At 35.4% G+C, this 18,001-nt stretch overlaps 1 protein-coding gene across 6 annotated transcripts in view; it reads right to left on the bottom strand.

Moving 5' to 3' along the window:
- LOC126917452 (collagen alpha-1(XVIII) chain) overlaps positions 1–18,001 on the bottom strand; it is a 343,182-nt gene that overhangs the window by 247,063 nt on the left and 78,118 nt on the right. For all 6 annotated transcript variants that reach the window (XM_050724316.1, XM_050724318.1, XM_050724319.1 and 3 more), the window contains exons 4-5: positions 15,868–16,133; positions 14,763–15,038 (exon numbers count right to left, since the gene is read on the bottom strand). In XM_050724316.1, coding sequence (XP_050580273.1) covers positions 14,763–15,038; positions 15,868–16,133 — 542 coding nt within the window. The remainder of the gene's footprint in view (positions 1–14,762; positions 15,039–15,867; positions 16,134–18,001) is intronic.

The following is an 18,001-nucleotide window of genomic DNA, read 5'->3' as shown; positions in this document are numbered from 1 at the left end:
AATAGCAAGTTCGGGCCAGCGAATATTTATTAGGACAAATGTTAAACCAGTTGACAGTTAAATGATTTCATGATTTTTGGTCGTTGGTGGATTTCACATGGCATGACACGTTTCAAGCAGTATTAGATTTTCTGTGTTTAATACACAAATGATTTGCATAGCGCATCCAAATTTGAATTAATTTAGCTCCACGATCTAGAAAGCTGGATTGTTTGTTCGAAATTGATTTACCGAGGTGGGAATTGTATAAAATATCTATTTCTGATGCGTGTCATACATCGTCTGAATAACATACATATTTCATATGATAGTCGGTACTGTCATTTGTGTATTAATATTAATTAATGGACCCATCTATATCCAAAACTAGATATGTATCCGAATCTAAACAACTTTATACTATACTAGGTTAAAGATAAATTTGATAAATATTAACTTATTTAATAACGTAGTAGATTTAAAATAGAAGGAAAAAAGCAAGAAATAATGCAGAAAAAGAGAATCTTAACAAAAGGTGGAAATCCATGCGTGTTAAGGTATCAAAAACGACAAGGTAAAACGTTAGCAAGTGTTCGGCACGAACGAACAGAGAAGTGGTCGAGGGTAAGCTTACAAAGGGGGAAAAAAGATAAACAGGAATTCGACGACGAGAGAAAAGGAAGGCGAACAGCGCTTTCAGAAGGGAGGGAAAATTACAATGATCATTTCTAGGAAGCGTCGTGCAGCGTCGGTATTTCCGTCTGCAGGCAAGTTTCCACGAGGGGTGGAACGAAGTTACTCCTAAACGGCTAATTTCATGCAGCAGAGTAATCTCCACGCCTAGACACCGATGTACCAGGGCCGTATTCCGATACGCCGACATAAGGATAACGTAGCTCTTGGAAATCACTGGATTTTCTCTCTCTATCTCTCTTGTGTTCGTTCTCTTTCTCTGCTTTGAGATTCCTCGAACTTCATGGCGCGTTCCACCTTGATTTTGATTGGATGTTTCGAGACCAAGCTCGTCTCGATTTGCAACGGAAGCGTGGCGATCACGTCGAAGCGAAACACTTGCTTTCTATCCGACTGTCGTGCAATTCGATTTAAGTTGATATTCCTATTGTTTGAGTTTGTCGGTTCGTTATTTCGCATGCTTTGCGAGAAACGGTTATACGTATATTTGATCCTTTTAGATATTTCTAATTAATTATGGTAATAATCTATAATTTTGGCACTCAGACAATATCACGATGAAAGAATACTGCCGTTCTGCCGTCTTTTTCGATTCTCTACATATAAAACTATAAGCCTATGTCATATAAATGTCACGAAAGTGCATAACTGTCAACCGATTTTCTTTACCACAATGGACAATTATAACCAATCGAATCTATTTTTCCGATATTAATTTTCTTCCGATATTACGTCCTCGGTTAAAATTCCATTTAATTAAATTTTCAGGCTACCCTTCATTAGATTCACTTTTTCACAAATATATCAAAATCCTTCGCAATAAAAATAATTATCCTATCTTCGATTAGGTTTTCACTTTCCAATTTTTCCCTTAAAATGCCCCATGAAAACTGTACTACAATAAACCAATAAATTAGCGAGTGTGGCACGTTCTGTGCCGCATATTAATGCGCAAGAAACGCGTGCTCATACGCGAAAGCGCAATTAACGCGAATGAAAATAATGATTATAAAAGTCGACGCCATCAGCATTTAATTCATCGCCGATCTCATTCGACGCGGACTACTAACAAACGGCGTTTTAACCCGAAATCGCGAAACGCTTTCCAGCCGATACAACAGAAACGAATTAAAATGTTGCTTGCAGCACATTTTCAAACCGCGCGCGTCGAGTGCGAAACAATTACGTCCGGCTAAATTTATTTCGCGAAATGTCTGACGGCTACGGAACATCCCAAAACGATATCAAAAAGTAGGCGATTAAAAGGTAATGCGACGTGTATGAAAAAGACGACGCGCGTTTAAATGATTAATTTTAATTGAGTAATCAGCCTCGACGACAGGTCGCGCCCATCTTCCTCGTAATGACTCTCATTACAGAAGCGAACGCTACTAAACGCGAATATCGCTTGAGCTTCTAATCGACAAAGGGAATCGAAAGCAATTATATCGATTCGTTATATTGGATACTTCCATTAGATTTCCAAAATTTTCACGAAACGATTGTCATTACTTCTGTGGTTTTATGTTCGCAACATTGGTATTGTATTATCGTTTTATTTTTCTGAGACTATTAATAACATTTTCTGGATAATTTATTAGTAATTACTAGAATGTTAGTTTTTAACGGATTAACTGTGTTTAGAAACGAATTTGGATCATTGATTTATAGAAGTAAAATTTATAATCTGAATATATAAAATTCATAATCTGTTTGATTATAGCGAAATGCTTTCATTTTTAGACGTTTCGATTATAACATTGTACAAAATCGAATAGTGAATTTTGATAATTAGCGCTATGAATGAAAAGACTTTATATGCACGTGAATTCTTTCTTTTCTCACTACGGGTAATAAAAAGAAATTCGTTCTGCTGGCTATGGAACGATGAAGAAGGCATGTACCCGGGCGGGAAAGGCTGCCTCTAAATGGCTAATTTCATATAACGAAGCAATCTCTACGTCCCGACGCCTGTTCCACGGTTGTAACGACGCTCATTAAAGAAACGCAGATACGGAGAACAATTCAGAGAAAGAAAGAAACCATAATGCTCGTAGGCTAAGAACGTAACATGCTAATATCTAGAATTAATCAATCTCTTTACCATTCACGATCGATTTCATCCAAGTGAATGATCGGCATACGCTATTTGTAATATTTTAATACGTCAAAATATATTCTATATTTATGATATAAGTTCTTATTCATACAGCAGGAAACGTTCCACTTCTGTCAAATTAAATCTTCTCTTGTAAAATCTGAAAACTACTCGAGTTACCTATAATTTCAATTGATAACAATGCGTTGCTAATAACCTGTCACAATAGTTGGTACAATGAACAATTAATTAAGATAAGGAATTGTAGAAAAATGACCATATAAAACAGAAACTCCCTTCTAAATTACTGAAATCAAACCGTTCATATACACCTTTATTACGTTAAATTTTCGAAATTTTGCACGGCGTACTTATTCCATTTCCCTACGCGAATAATCTTCGTGATTTTCACGAGCCATCCAACTGGATCAGCAGATGACGCAGGAAAAAAAGCAGAATATCGCGAAAGCAAAGGATACTAGGAGATTTTTGGGAGGAAATCCTTACCAACACAGGCGCAAAGAAACGATGAAAGAGAAGGTCCAAGAATATGGGGCGGAACAAAGGGCGTCTCTGACCCCGTTAATTTCGCATAGAAGAAGCTCGTTTTTGGTTTCCTTGCGAAAGAACACCGTTGCTTCGAGTATCGCGTGCCTCTTCTTAAGGAAAAAGGGAGAAAGACGTGAAAGTAGTCGTCGGTTTACGCTTTTATCCCGCCGTACGTCCTCCCTGATGCTGATGGCGCATTTCACATTCTGGCTTATGCTCCGCCACACCATGCGCATCCACTCCGTCCTCGTTATACTCCCCCATCCCGTTGTTCATTCCCTTCTTCGTGGTTATATATCCTTACGATCCTAAAGAATAATACAGATACACCTTCGTGGCCGCGAACCAAGCCTGGCTATCCTTACGCGCGAGTCCTTCCAAGGAAGCTCGAGATTTTTTCGCCAAAGATTCGCCACGAAGATCGTCTAGCTGATTCTGAACTTTAGGTATTAGACTGACATCAGGGAAATGAGAAAACGAAAATAGAAAGTTTCAGCATAGGTCGTATACTTACTCGTATTTCTTCCTTTTTTGATATAAATACATATCATCGACGTAATCGATATGTTTCCACTTAATTAGTTAAATAAATTAATGTTTTACCTGAACGCGTAGACGACACGAAACGTGAAAACAATTTCATTAACAATTCATATATGATAATCAAAATTGTGTTTTGTCATGCAATTAAATCATTTCCGAAGAAGGAATAACACGCTTTTACTATTTAATCGAGTATCATTTCAATGTGAATAAAGTAAAGTTTTTGGTCGAAAGTATACAATTTAACGTCTATATCGTGCTCTTGTACCATAGAAAATTAACTTCGTTTTTGTAACTGCACATTTTACGGAACAATGTTACTGCTTTCATTGATGGAGAACTGCAAATTGCGCGGCACCACATTTTTTTGCAATTAGTGGCCCCTGAATAATTCATGCTGACACATTTACTAGCGGCAACACCATTTTAATACTATGCAATTAATTTCTTACAAACTTTTTCCATGACCACGTCCATCGTCCGTTACATGTCCACCTTTTCAAATAAAAATCTATAACTTTTCAGAGAGCCGAATAACAAAAATCGATGAAAATTGTTTCAAAGTAAATAAGGGCTGAAAATGTAACAGCGTAGTAAATTTTTATATTTCAATTAAAAACGGAAATCGTTAAACGATATTTACTGGATTGTAACAATTCATATTAATATTTTGCAGAGTTAATATCTCAAACCTGCATTTTATCGTTAAACTAAAATCATAAACCTTTTTCAATGCAACGTAACAACGAATATCTAAAGCTTTAAATATTCACTGGTAAATAAATACCATTTTTTAATATCTGTTTTTCCATATCTAAAGCTGTTGAAACTTTGGAATCTCTACATTATTAGTTTAATTTAATCAATCCCTTATAAATCATTTCAAACCAGAAGTAACCTATCGATTTTATAAAATGACGTTCATCTAATATTCATTCCAAGCTCGATATCCATATGTATATTACTAAAAAATATACGAACACTTATTTTTAGTAAAATACTTTCGATAAAATTACAGATAAAGGTCAGAACAATAATTTTCTTTTTTATCATTATTACTGTCATATATATTCTGAAATAGAACGAAAATGTATGTAGATCAGTCGAAATTGAATCGCTTGATTTTGATTTTTATACGTAGATTATCCACGACCGAATAATATCAACTGAAAGTCAAACGCAATGTAACAGGGATTAATTTTTTCATGAACAATGATGTAGATTCAGGGATAATTTAAGAAAAATATGGCAATACAATATGCAGTTCGCCAGATAGTTATTTACGCGTGCATCCGAAACAACGACGTAATACCTCGCGAAGTATCGGGCTATGAGTTATTTTACATTTACCGCTTAAAAGAGTGGCATTAATAAGTAATGCAAAATACGGATTAGATCGTACGGGTCCGGAAAGGCTGAATGCTACATTATCTTTGAAACACGATGAAACTTACACGAAGGTATTATAATGCCGCTGTAAACGTAACCGCACCGATGTAAAATGCGAGCAAAAGCGGTGTACCCGCCACGTTCTTACGTAACTTACGGCCCTTTTATGTAGATTCGATCGTAAATTAAAGACCGTTGCAGCTTTCGCCGCGAAATAATTACACGCGATGCGTCCGCGGTCTCTTCTTTACGCTCGCTGATTTTTCCGGAAGCTTGATCCTGCAAGTCGCTGTCCAAATATAACACGGGATTCTATAAAGCGTTTTACATGCATATACACATTTAACGGTCTTGAAAATAACCTGGATAGTTTTATAATTGAAAGTTTATTTAATACGTCGAATAGAAAGCTTCGAACTAAAAGAAATCCTGATCCTAATCTAATTTTGTTGAATTATTTAGCAACTTTGAGAGATTTCTAATTTCGATACCTTTTCCCACGATAGAAGTTGCTGGGACGTCGAAAATTCCGTAGAACTTGTTAGTGCTTCATAATGCGAGTATGTAACTAAGTATCATCAAAGAATAATACTTTCCTAGTTCGTAATAAAGTTCATTCGATGCGTAAAACGAATGGAATTTTCCAATATCTTTTTATAAATATTATACTATATTATACTATATAGATATTATCGTAAAATTGTAATTCTGCATTATCATATTTCTTCTGTCGATACTGAGACCCAAAATGAAACTATACATATATATGTGCCTTTTAAGAAAATTACCTATTTATTCTCACTTTATCCTCTTCCCCAAATTTGAGTGAGTTTAAACAAAATGCATCTCGGAATGATTAAAGCGTGCGGTGAAGCCGCAGAACGCCACTGCAGAATTAGGAATATGTATGCGAAGACGTGAAACATACCTAACTTCTTGAAAAGCAAAACGCTACACTCCTCTTTTGAGAACATACAAATAGAAAGGAAGAAACTGGCATTCAAACTGAAGCAAAAGCGAAGAGTACTGGAGATCGATCGAATTCTGGAAAAAGGAAAATAGGAACGATAGGTATAATACGTTTACGAGGTTTCTAGGTTGGAGATGTATGAACAGTTAACAAACCCTTGGAACACTGTTTCTTGTATTTTTAGGTCAAAAAATAAGCGGCATGATATTGGAATGGCGCTACACACGCTGAAAGCAAATTTAATTTTCTGGCAGAACGATTCGATCAAACGGTACATTAATTGATCGTAGGTTGCTTTGACCTCAAAGAACTACGTGACTCGAAATTGGGACGCAAAACAAAAATATTGTTTAAGGAGTTTCGGAAGGTTTGGAAAAGATTTTTTCCAGATGAAAGCAACAAAGTGTAATTATTCTAGGTAATTTATTGTAAACTCTCTGGCAAAGTTATGAGGTCACTTCTTTCTTGAAAAGATTCAAGATAAGTCCATTTCCCTTCGAGAAACTTGCAATTTTCGACGCGAATATTAACTTTGTCGATAAATAGCTTTCAGAAAATGCAAAACCTGTCCTCGATCTTCCAATAAAGTTCTACAATTGTTAGTATTTTATATCAAAATTTTTGTACATTTACAATTTATGTGTATAACCTTATCTATACCATATACTTATTTGTATATACTTACAATTTATATTTTCAGATTATATTTGCGATATTGTTGAAACTTCGTTAATTCCATGCGGATCATTCTCCTCGTCTTCTCCTTACTACATCCCCGAAACTAGAAGCGTTGAAGAGCTTTAAAGTAGTCTCCGAACCGAATAGTTCGCTTGGCTTTGATTGATCGAGTTAAAACAAGCCAGCTGCATCCGATTCGTAGTCGAGTCATTCCGATGAATTCATACTGGCTCCGGCAAACTTCTTCCGTTTGAGACAACGAGAAGAGAAAGAAGATAGAAAAATATAAAAGAATTCAAGAGGTATTACTTCGGAAGAAAAGTAATCGCGCGAGACAGAAAGGCGAGAGAACGAGCACAGCTCGACGACACACGTAGATAAACGACGAATTGTTCACGGGTCAGATCTTCCACCTCGATTCACCTTCTTTTGTTGCGTCGAACTTTCCGCGTTCGATTTTTAAATCGTCCCACACCGTTCTTGTATCCCGACATGCGTTATTCGATAACGTATATCGTGTGTCTGAAGAAAGGATTATGTATATTCCTATCGAAAATCGAGAGATTCGACGAATGCCCCGCTTCTGTCACACGACAGAGCATCGTCTTTCTTTATCGTTGCAAAGTTGAAAAATTACAGCTTTACCGAACAGACTATAAATAGACATTCTGTTCTTTTTAAACAGTTTCTTAGCACATTTGTGATCTGTCGACTGCCTTCGAACGAAATATCAGGTCATACTGAAAGTTTTTGCGGTTTTTAGAGTATTTCGTTCGTAGAGTAGTCGTTGAAAGATACGAAGGAATATCATTCAAATCGATACTGTATACGACAAAGAAAGTTTCTAGGGGTACATTGTGCTAATGTATATACTATAGAGTGCATACGATTTTACACTGATAATCTACGTTGGTACACCAGTACTGACGCTTTATCAGAAACAAACCATGTACCAAGATTTTTGACTGAGAATGTATATCTTCGAAATATCATACAAATAAGAATAGAAACTAATTGCTTTTGTCGTATTCGTTTGTCAGCAACGACTACTTTTCTCGTTGTTTTGTGATAAATTGTGGAAATAATAAATCTCACATCATACTCGTTTGTATCGTAAATATTACCGTAATTAACCGAAATATATTTTTTCGTAAACTGAATTCATATTAATGTGGAGATTTTCGGGAATTCGGGGGATCCCGATATCTTTATCAATCTTCGTCGTAATATTCACTTGGACGGAGATTTCATTAAACGTTAAAGGAAAACATTTCATGGGACTGACTTAAGTCAAGCTACCGAACTCCGAACCTAGTTCGATCATTTATTTCGGCAAACAAATTGCGAAAGCGTGGTTGGAAACTGCTGCGAGCGAATTCTGTACTATAAATAATTCCCAGTCAATTCATAATCGAACCAGAGTTTATGAAATTCTAATGTCGAAAGCATAGATTTACCCTGGCTCGTCGAAGTCTTTGCCCTGAGACACAGAGAAAGCCGAGCAATTTAACAGCATTTTCCACCCTTCGTCTCGATCTATTAAATTCGTCTGGATAAATCCACCGAACCTTGTATAAACATTTTATCAACTAATAACCGAGTTTCCCTCATAAATTTTCGATATTCTCACATCGATGATAGATATCTGCTTTTGGAAGTGCCGCCTTGTGAAGCATCCAGGCAATTTGCGAGGGATTAGCTTCGAGCGGACGAAACGTGAAAAAGAATACAATACGATACCTCACGGTAGAGGCAGAATGAAGAAGGAATTCAGAAAAAGAAAACTTCTTCAGGTATAGTTATTTTAAAAGAATATGAGAAGGCCAGGTATAGGAAGCATGGTGAAAGGGGACTGTCGGATGGAAATAGCAGTGAACACTCGATAAGAACGTCCCTCAGGAACCACGCCATCCAACGAATGGAATCATTCGATGAGACGTAGGTGTACGTGCATGTGGTTTTCTATGGAAATAGCTTCTTGGGAAAAACGATTGCTTTTCGATAAATATGCCTATAGACCTATTGACCAATATAATCACGACAGTCGATTCCCTTTACAATGGCAAGGAAATTTCAAAATAATTCATATAACGCGAATAATATATTCATAAAAGATTTTTACAGGTGTCCCAATTTTTGTAATTTATTCTGTGAGTTATTATACGTACATGCGAGACTAAAGTGCCATTAACGCGAATTATTGTATTCTCGATGGGTTTCCGACAATGAAATAGAAACTTTATGAGATATAGAATTATTGTATAAATCTCTAAAGAGTAATTAATCTTTTGGTGCTTTTGTCTATTCTATGAAAACGAAAAATTTTGATATGACGTATTTAATGTACTCGAAACTAGCGCGTGTACTTTAAAAAAGTTGTTGCTTCTCGATTCAATATCTTACTTTTTATGTCAAAACTGATATTAGATAAATTACTTTCAGCAGTGATCATATACATATAATGCAATGTAAACTTCTACGTGTAACGTCATGTAACTCTTTGCCACGAACGAGCTTAAATGACTCCGATCAACAGAAGAAGAAAATACGAAAGTAAAAATTTAATCGGTCACACCGAAGATTATGAAATGTCCTCAAACTCCAATTTCCTCCAATTGAACGATATAATTCCATTAATAAAAGATATTCCCGATTGCTCGGAAACGCTGTTCGGCTTTCTATGAAGTGGAATTCCCATTTTCTGTTCTCACCCTTTGAAACAATGCGGAATCAGCGGCTTGGAAAATAAATTGTCAGTCAAATTCTGTCTAACTCAGGCACGTCAGGATTCCGCATAAACCACAGCTATTGAATTAAATAGCCGATTTAATCGGTCCAAACGAGTGTCTTCGTATTTTTTTTTTTTTTTCTGAATAAAGACTATTCACGCAAGCTGCGTGCTCGCAAAATAGAAACATTCGACGATTCAAAATTAATTTCGATTCGACGTTTTTCAATATTTGAAACGGGTGTATGATCGACGATGCGAAATAACATTTCGATTGCTAGAACATGTACCTGCAAATAACGAGAGGTCCTTTTTAACTGATCAAATATCGATAAAACAAATAATTCTGTCTTTTATTAGTTTTATTGGTATTTACTAATCAACAAGACTGATTTTATCTCTTGTTAATTGAAACAAGTGGAGCCAACGTGAAAACAAATTTTCATTTCGTTTATCGGCAAAATCATTAAATCATAAATCTGACCCGTTATTAAGATTATAATAATATGTATATATGTATATGTACATAATATGTATAAATATGTATGTATTTTAGATAGAAAATAAGCGAAGAATATGCTACATTTAAAGCTTGCTGGGATTTCATAAATTCATATCATAAAATTGTTTTGAACCTAGCTTATCTCTGACTATTTTTCCATAATTTTTTTTTTTTTTGAAAGCAATTTATACGGCTGCGAAAAAACAGCAATACGTTATATTATGAAATTTTTAATATCTTCAAGAATCTGTAGCATGAAATTTTCAATAAACTTGAACTAATAAACAAGCCAGTTATTTGAAACATAATATTCGTCCGTCTAAACAGTAGCTTAATCACCTATAATTTACTTTAAAAGTAAAACAAATTTGTTTATATCCGACGCTTTATAAATAGAATCAAAATTACACCTACGTCTTCGTAATGTTGGCAGTGATTAAAAAGCAGTTCGAAAAAGCATGGAATGTAGAGGCACGGCGCGTTAAAAAAAACGTAAAAGACCAGGCAAGCAGATCGCGTTAATATTCGTTCGATAGCAATTACTATTCTTCCAGTTTAGCTGTCGCGTTGACCCGATTCCCCCGACAGTTTTATTTATTTATCGTCGCACGACAAACCTCAGCTCGCGTCCATTCCGATTTCATTTAGATATTTAATGACGATTTTAACGGTGTCTCGTACGCGCAATGTTTCTCCAAACACGAAACTCGATAACGATTTTTATTGGTCAAGTACATATCATCCTACCATTAATCTTATTCGAGGCTTAGATGTTTATCTAGAAACGACAACGTTCTATAATAATTTCATAATTTTTCGGATGAAATTGTAATTACAGTTAATTTTCAATATTACGAATCGTCATAGTATCGTGAACTATTCATTGAATATGGCTAAATTTGAGTGTTTGATCAATACCATATTTTGAAACATAGTAAAATATGTAAAAACATAAAATATATAAAGTGTTCATTCCTTCGCTTGGATAATCAAATAACCTTTAATATTTTATCGACCACTTTAGAAGTGACTGAAATATTTTATTTCATCAACCGACTAAACTTAATCAAAATGTATTCGATTACACTAATTCAATCTGAGCTATTGCTGATCTACGTGGATCGTTCAGAAAGTACTATCCGTACAGAAGCCATATAAAACGATAAAATGTACTTACGAAAAGATCATCTAGCTTTATTCGTGTATTGACGTAAGTTATGCAAGACTTTGTGTTTAAATATTTCAAATATTGTCTGTAAAAATTCTTCCAAAAGAAATTCACCACCGATTTACAACAGTTAACGGTAATAGGGTTAGGGATGAATTATTAGTAAGACTGTGGGTGCGGGATTCAATAAGAACAAAGAAGCTGTACGTGATCGTAAGCATTCAGGCTGCCCGTCTCTCATTACAGAGGGGCTCAAGGACGTGTCTGCGATTTCATTGCAAATGATATTCATTGCGTTTTTTTTGCAAAAGTTTAAAGAGCTTTTCAGTCGATAATACTTCACAAGAAACGATGATTTAAAGAATTGAGTAAGACGATGGTTATGTGAATTGACGGCGGAAGCATATGACGGAAACGTACAAAAAGTTCGTATAACGTTACGATAAGTGTTCAAACAGGGCTAGTGGTTGTATTGAAGAATAACTTAGTATATATACTAAAATTACCAATAAAGAAAACTTTTCAAGATGCATTTGTATCGTTGTTATTTCAAAACGGATATTACTTTCTGAACGATTCTCGTATGTGTAATACATTTTCAACAAAAACCATTGCTTCTAGCTTCGAAAATATCTTGCTAGACAGCTGTTTGCTTTACGCATTGTGTAAAATTGACAGCATCGCAACAATAGAAATGTTATAGGTCTAATTAGTGAAGTCTCACGTCTAAAAACAAATTCTAAACAAAGCAAGTAATCTCTATTTGAAATATACCATAGTTAATTCACTAGATTTCAATTTTCTTATTACGATACCTACGTTACTTCTATTTATTTACTATTTATTATTTATTACAATTATATTTATTTCATTAATATCTACTCGTCGAAAACAGGATTAAAAACGATATAACAAACAGATTTCACAAAGGTCGATAATTCCTTTTGTTCACTTTGTCCAGATTAATGCCGAAATACTGTTGACAACAGGAGAGCACAACGATAATTGCGAGCAAATCGTGAGAAATATTTATCTGATACGAGAATATCGTTATTAACGATATTTTGGAATATTCACCGGTGATCTCGCTTTTGTTTCGCATTATTCTTTTCCCATCTCATTATTTCACTTTATACGCCGTATTTTTTCTCCCTTTACCACCGTAATAATTTTTATAGCCAGCTAATGGTATTTTCATCATACTTCGCGGTGAAATGTCCAGGGTATTTTTATTCTCGCAATGAGAATACCGTAGATTAATCGCTTTTGGTTGATACTCGACCGTTCTACATACAGAATGCTTCATAATTGACGAAACCTGGATCAAAGCTAAATCGCCAATACAGAAAGACAATGAGAAAAAATTTCTATAAATAAAAAATCAATACGATGCGTCCGTATTTTAGAATTATGATCGGTGTTCTTTGAAATCTTTTCTGAAATTTAATCTAATGCATTCTGTTTCACATTTTATACAAATTCATAAATTACTACATTAAAAGGTATCCTTTCATTTGGCAATTTCAACCTTAAGTATGAAACAACGTATGATTCTATATATGTATGCACTTAAAAATGATAGGAGCTATTTGCGAATATTTATACAAGTTTATTAATGTATTACTAATATGAATTACATATATATACATACATTTGTTCCGTCGTATATTTCCACTCGAATCTCTTCGAAATAAAAATTATGCAAAGATACTAGAAATGTCGATAAAAATGAGTTAACACGAGAGAAACACCGTCGGTATAATATTTCATATTGAGCAGAATTGAAATTTAAAAAATAAAAAGAAAAATGATCAAAAGTAGAAAAATGAACGGTAGTAATTTTGCCGATAAATCGGAGCGTATTAATCGTAACGGTATAATTTCCCTTCGCCGGGTAGTGCGTTGCTATATAATTATAACGAAATGTTGCAACGCGCCAGATTGCAACAATTATCGTCAGTGGCTAATTAACAAAGAACCAAAGTAAATCATTGTCTCTGCACGCTATCGTTATGGGGCGCGTACACGGCATACGGAAAATCGGAGTGCATCGGTATGGAAGCTAATTATCGTTAAGCGACGACTTGAAATGGCAACCAGAAAATCGATGTACCGAACGGTACGGTCTTAAAATTACAAATAACTATATCCGATTGCCAAGCGAAATTGCAATAAATGTGCTTAAGTTATTGTTCGTGGCGATAATCGCTGAATACTTCTATTGCGTGAAATTTTGTCAGAGTAACTATAGTGATTATTCCACGTACTTAACATTTAATCGAGTCGTGTCATTATAATTTATTCTACGATTATCAGGAATAGTACAATCCGTTGAATTTCGAAAAGCTTGCGGAAAGATTTTGCAACGTTCTATAATTTTCAAAGAGTTTTACGGAAAGTACCTTTAGTTAAGCAGTTTAAAGAACCAAGTCAATTCTAATATACCATGAAAGCTCTTTGAAAAAATAACGACTGTGGCGAATCCTTTAAAGAGATAGTATACAGGATTTCGATACTGCGTTTTCCAATTTCCACCTTTCCCTAAGCCTTTTTCTTTTCCACGACACGACATTATTTCAATAAGATTGTTTCCCTTTTTCTACTTCGTCGAACTTTTTGTTCGACTAACTTGATATTAAATTTTTATTCCTAAATATGATCGTAACTATGTACATAACTATATGTCGAGAGATATATTTCTACTCACGGTTCTGTGACCATTGCGTTTCGAGGTTAATCCGTAATCGTTGGCAAGTCTGTTTGACTCGACGAGACCCGAGAGACAAGTTTTAATACTTACTTAAGAACGGAACGGCTCTGAACGCTTCAACCGATCATTTTCGTCTTTTCACAAACTAAAAGGGGAAGCTACATGCTTCTTTGAACTCGTTTCCTTTAATAAAGTTGCTATTTTCAGGAAATACCTCTCAAACGAACTATTTCGTAGTGAGATGTGATACGCAGGATAGTTGAAAAAGCAAAGTTGAATCTGTTTTCTCGTTCGTAACGTTTCAATTTTAAGAAGATTGCTCGTGCATAACGATAAATAAATAAAAATAATCGACACGCTTATATTTATGAAATTTGTGTTTTAAAGTTAACGTCTCTGAATCAAGATATCACAGATTAATTTACAATTGAAAATTTCCTAAAAATATCGTATGATATTTTGAATTTGAAATTGTTATTTTTGAATATCGTTATGTAGGTTGTTAATAACATATGCCACTTTTTTACAATAGATATCACAATGAATCTCGACTTGTTTAGTTTCTAGGAAAGTAAAATTTATAGTCGGTTTAATCGATTCCGGCCCAATTTACTCGATTCGGTCATAAACCACTGACCAGAAATTACAGTTTCGTTATCGAAAATCAAAACAGATCCAACCTAGTTCAGCGCCGTTCCAATGACTACATCAATTTCAACAGTAATACTAGATGATAAAATCCTTTATGTACTTACATCGTATTTTTCTTGAATATGAGGCCCAGCTTGAGCGATGTACAACGTGCTGGCTGTGTCGAACATCAACTCCAGAGGAATCCTCGTTACTCGTTGCTTGGCCATTTCGTGACAGTTTAGATATAAGGTGACATCAGTTGTCGATACTCTGATTACGATCTTCGACCATTTCTTTGTCAACTTCGGCACCGTGAATTTCGCCACCTCTTCCGAATGCGAATGCAAATCAGAATTGGTGTAGACCAGTGAGACATTCTGGTTTGTTCCTGGACCATCCTATAACAGAGAGAATTTTATATTTAATTTTAAAAATAGTAGAATTTTCTTTAGATCGGTTTGAATCGGGAGAAAATGCCAAGAGATTCGAAAGTCGAAGCGTTTTCGCGCGGTCTCAATCCGTCGCTATCGATTCTCATGGGAATCGTACTCTCTTTCGAAACGTCGAAAGCAACGGAGAGCTGCTTTCGCTGCGGAACACGTAGAAGCGGTATTACCCGTGGAAACGGTGCCGCAGGAAACGTGAAAGATCTCAAAGAAACTTGAAGACCCGGCAAGCTACAACAACGGCCTCAAAGATATTGGGAAACATGAGGAAATGCCCTCCATACACCGACAAGGAGCGTCGACTTAAAAGTCTATCGCGCCACCGCAGCCGGTTCCTTCTAAATCGACCGATTGTACTTGGAAATTTTTGCCTATTTTCCGATTGCTTTCATATTCAGACCCGAATCGTTTGTGTTTCATTTCACAGTTTTATGAAACGTAATGCGATGAAAGCAGACGAGTGAGACTGCGAACCCTGTCTTATCAGAAATCTTTTAAGTTTTGTTAAAGTAACGAGGATACGACAGTGTGATCGTTCATTAACATTTTTAACTAAAATAGAAAAATTAAAAATGGAAATATTTCTGAATTTAAAATAGAAATACTTGTGTATTATTTGATTACAAAAACATTTTATGTTGGTTGTATCGTAAGAATAGAAGATAATGTACAACGTTTAATAAAATAGAATGAAGTCGCACTTTTAGCTTCGATACTATATTTCTATTGTTCCCTACAGATCCCTTACGTATCCCTTGTATGTGTAAATTGATGTACTTACGGATATCCGGATGCCTAATTGCACAACAGTTTCGAAGGGATTTAGAACGGCGAAGAGATAACTGGTTCTAAATGACGTCGGCTTAAAAGTTGCCACCAAAGTGAACTCTGCTGGCAATTTTTCCGGCAAATATAATCGATACGGCTGTTTAACTTCGGAGCCAGGTCGGAAGCCAAAACTTGGAAATCCGTCGAGACCATCGTCGATGTACAAATTATTGTCGTCTGTTAATGCCACGGAAGCTTGAAGTAAATCATATTCCAGCTCTGAAACAAAAGGGTATGAAGAAAAACAGTTAGAAGGCTTTCTTCTTTAGAAAATATGGATTACAACTCTTTGACAAAAATTGTATATAATATTTCGTGGCCGCAAAGAGAAATTTTAATCCCAATGAGACGTAAACATTTAGATTCCATACATATCGAACTAAAAACGCAAAGTTATATTACATCCTTTAAAATAAATAAATTGATTTTCAATAATTTATAAGCCTCTATCTGCTAGCTAATATCTGATGAACATTTATTACATAAAATCCGGACTTGAATTTAATATTACAAGTCCCGTTAATATTAAAAGTCATATTAAAGAGTAACAAATAGAATTATTCAGGAATTGTGATTATTAATACGTATACCATCTATAGCGTAAAAAAATGCGAGAATAGAACCAGATATATGACTAACACAGGTTGATCGATCAAGGACTCTACGGTTCTTTCATTTTTATTTAATCCAAGTCGGAGGCAAATAAGCTAACTCTCATACAAGCGTACCTGCGCATCTCGTTTCCCCTTATTTCTATTTGCCAACCTGTTCCACAAAATTGCAAACTCCCTTAAGTAAAAGAGAGCAAAAGATTCAGGACTTGGAGCTTCAAAGTGTATAAAACTCCTCCCGTTAAGACGATTTTAGATCAACATCATGAAAGTGGACAAGTACTTGAGAAGGGGGAAAAAGAACGACGAGGATCTCAAACATAATTAGAAATCCTTTCCTCGGAACTTTTTTAAGAATAATTCACAATCCATTGTATCATTGTAGCAATTTTACGATTTTCGCTACTTTTTTAAACATCAGCGATCAACTAACATCGAAGAATTCTCGATAAAAAAAAAAAAGAAAATATCAAACATGAGATAATGATAGGTACTACCGTGGTATAAATATACAATCACTGAAATAAAAACTTTAACGATTCATGCGATTTCTGGTGCGAAAATCGACAGAAACGAAGTGTAATTATCGCGAAAATTGGAATTTTTACATAATTTCATTACGTTGATCCTTTCAGTGATCAAAATTTCACTGCAAATTCCTTTCGAATCCCTCGATGCTTCCAATAAAGCCCCAGAACTCTGGCAAAATTCACGAGCTCTATTTTCGACGAATAACAGGGAAAATAAACGAAAATCCATTCAACATTCCTACGTCGAAAAAATATCCGAATTTCCCGCCTCGAGATTAAATGATAATCCAGAGGGATTGTTATTTACACAGGGAAATACTTGACCGGCGTTGTTATAATGCATCCCCGGTATTATATAGCAGGCGTCTAATTTGCACTTCTCGTTTCATGCAAATTGTTTAAACGCAATTCGAACAACATATCGGGTTCTTGTAATATCACGGTGAACCGCGGATATTATTTAAATGCGACTGTTACGCGAACTGCTCGATTCCCTACGAGACTATAGTTAATTAACGACATGCTGTTGAAAACGAGGCGAGTGGCGGCAGAGGGGGCGAAAAATGCGAATCGACGAAAAGTAGTTCAAACTCGAAGCGAGAGAACTTTAATTAATTCGGTGCGTGGAGACTTGGGGCAGCCGCCTTCACGGGATTAGTGAACGAAATCTTGATAAAGCCACCAGGCGGATACGATTCGGGCTACGAGAAAGTCCTGAAAGGTTAACGCCCTTGAACATCTTGTTTGGTCGAACTGATTGGAATTATTAAGCAGTTTAAATTGGACAGGTCTCCAGACGTAGTTAAAGTTCGCGGCAGCGAGTTACCTTTTTTGAAACTGGAATTGGTTGTGAAGTTCTTCGATCCGTGGAAGAACGAGAAAGGTAAAAAAGCCCTTGAGGGTATTTGTTATGAATATCGTAATTCCTTTACATGGATATAATTTT

The sequence above is a fragment of the Bombus affinis genome, chromosome 6 (assembly GCF_024516045.1).
Source record: "Bombus affinis isolate iyBomAffi1 chromosome 6, iyBomAffi1.2, whole genome shotgun sequence".
NCBI classification, from domain to species: Eukaryota; Metazoa; Arthropoda; class Insecta; order Hymenoptera; family Apidae; genus Bombus; species Bombus affinis.
Note: the sequence above shows the minus strand (reverse complement) of the source record. Positions and strands in the feature narration are given on the sequence as shown.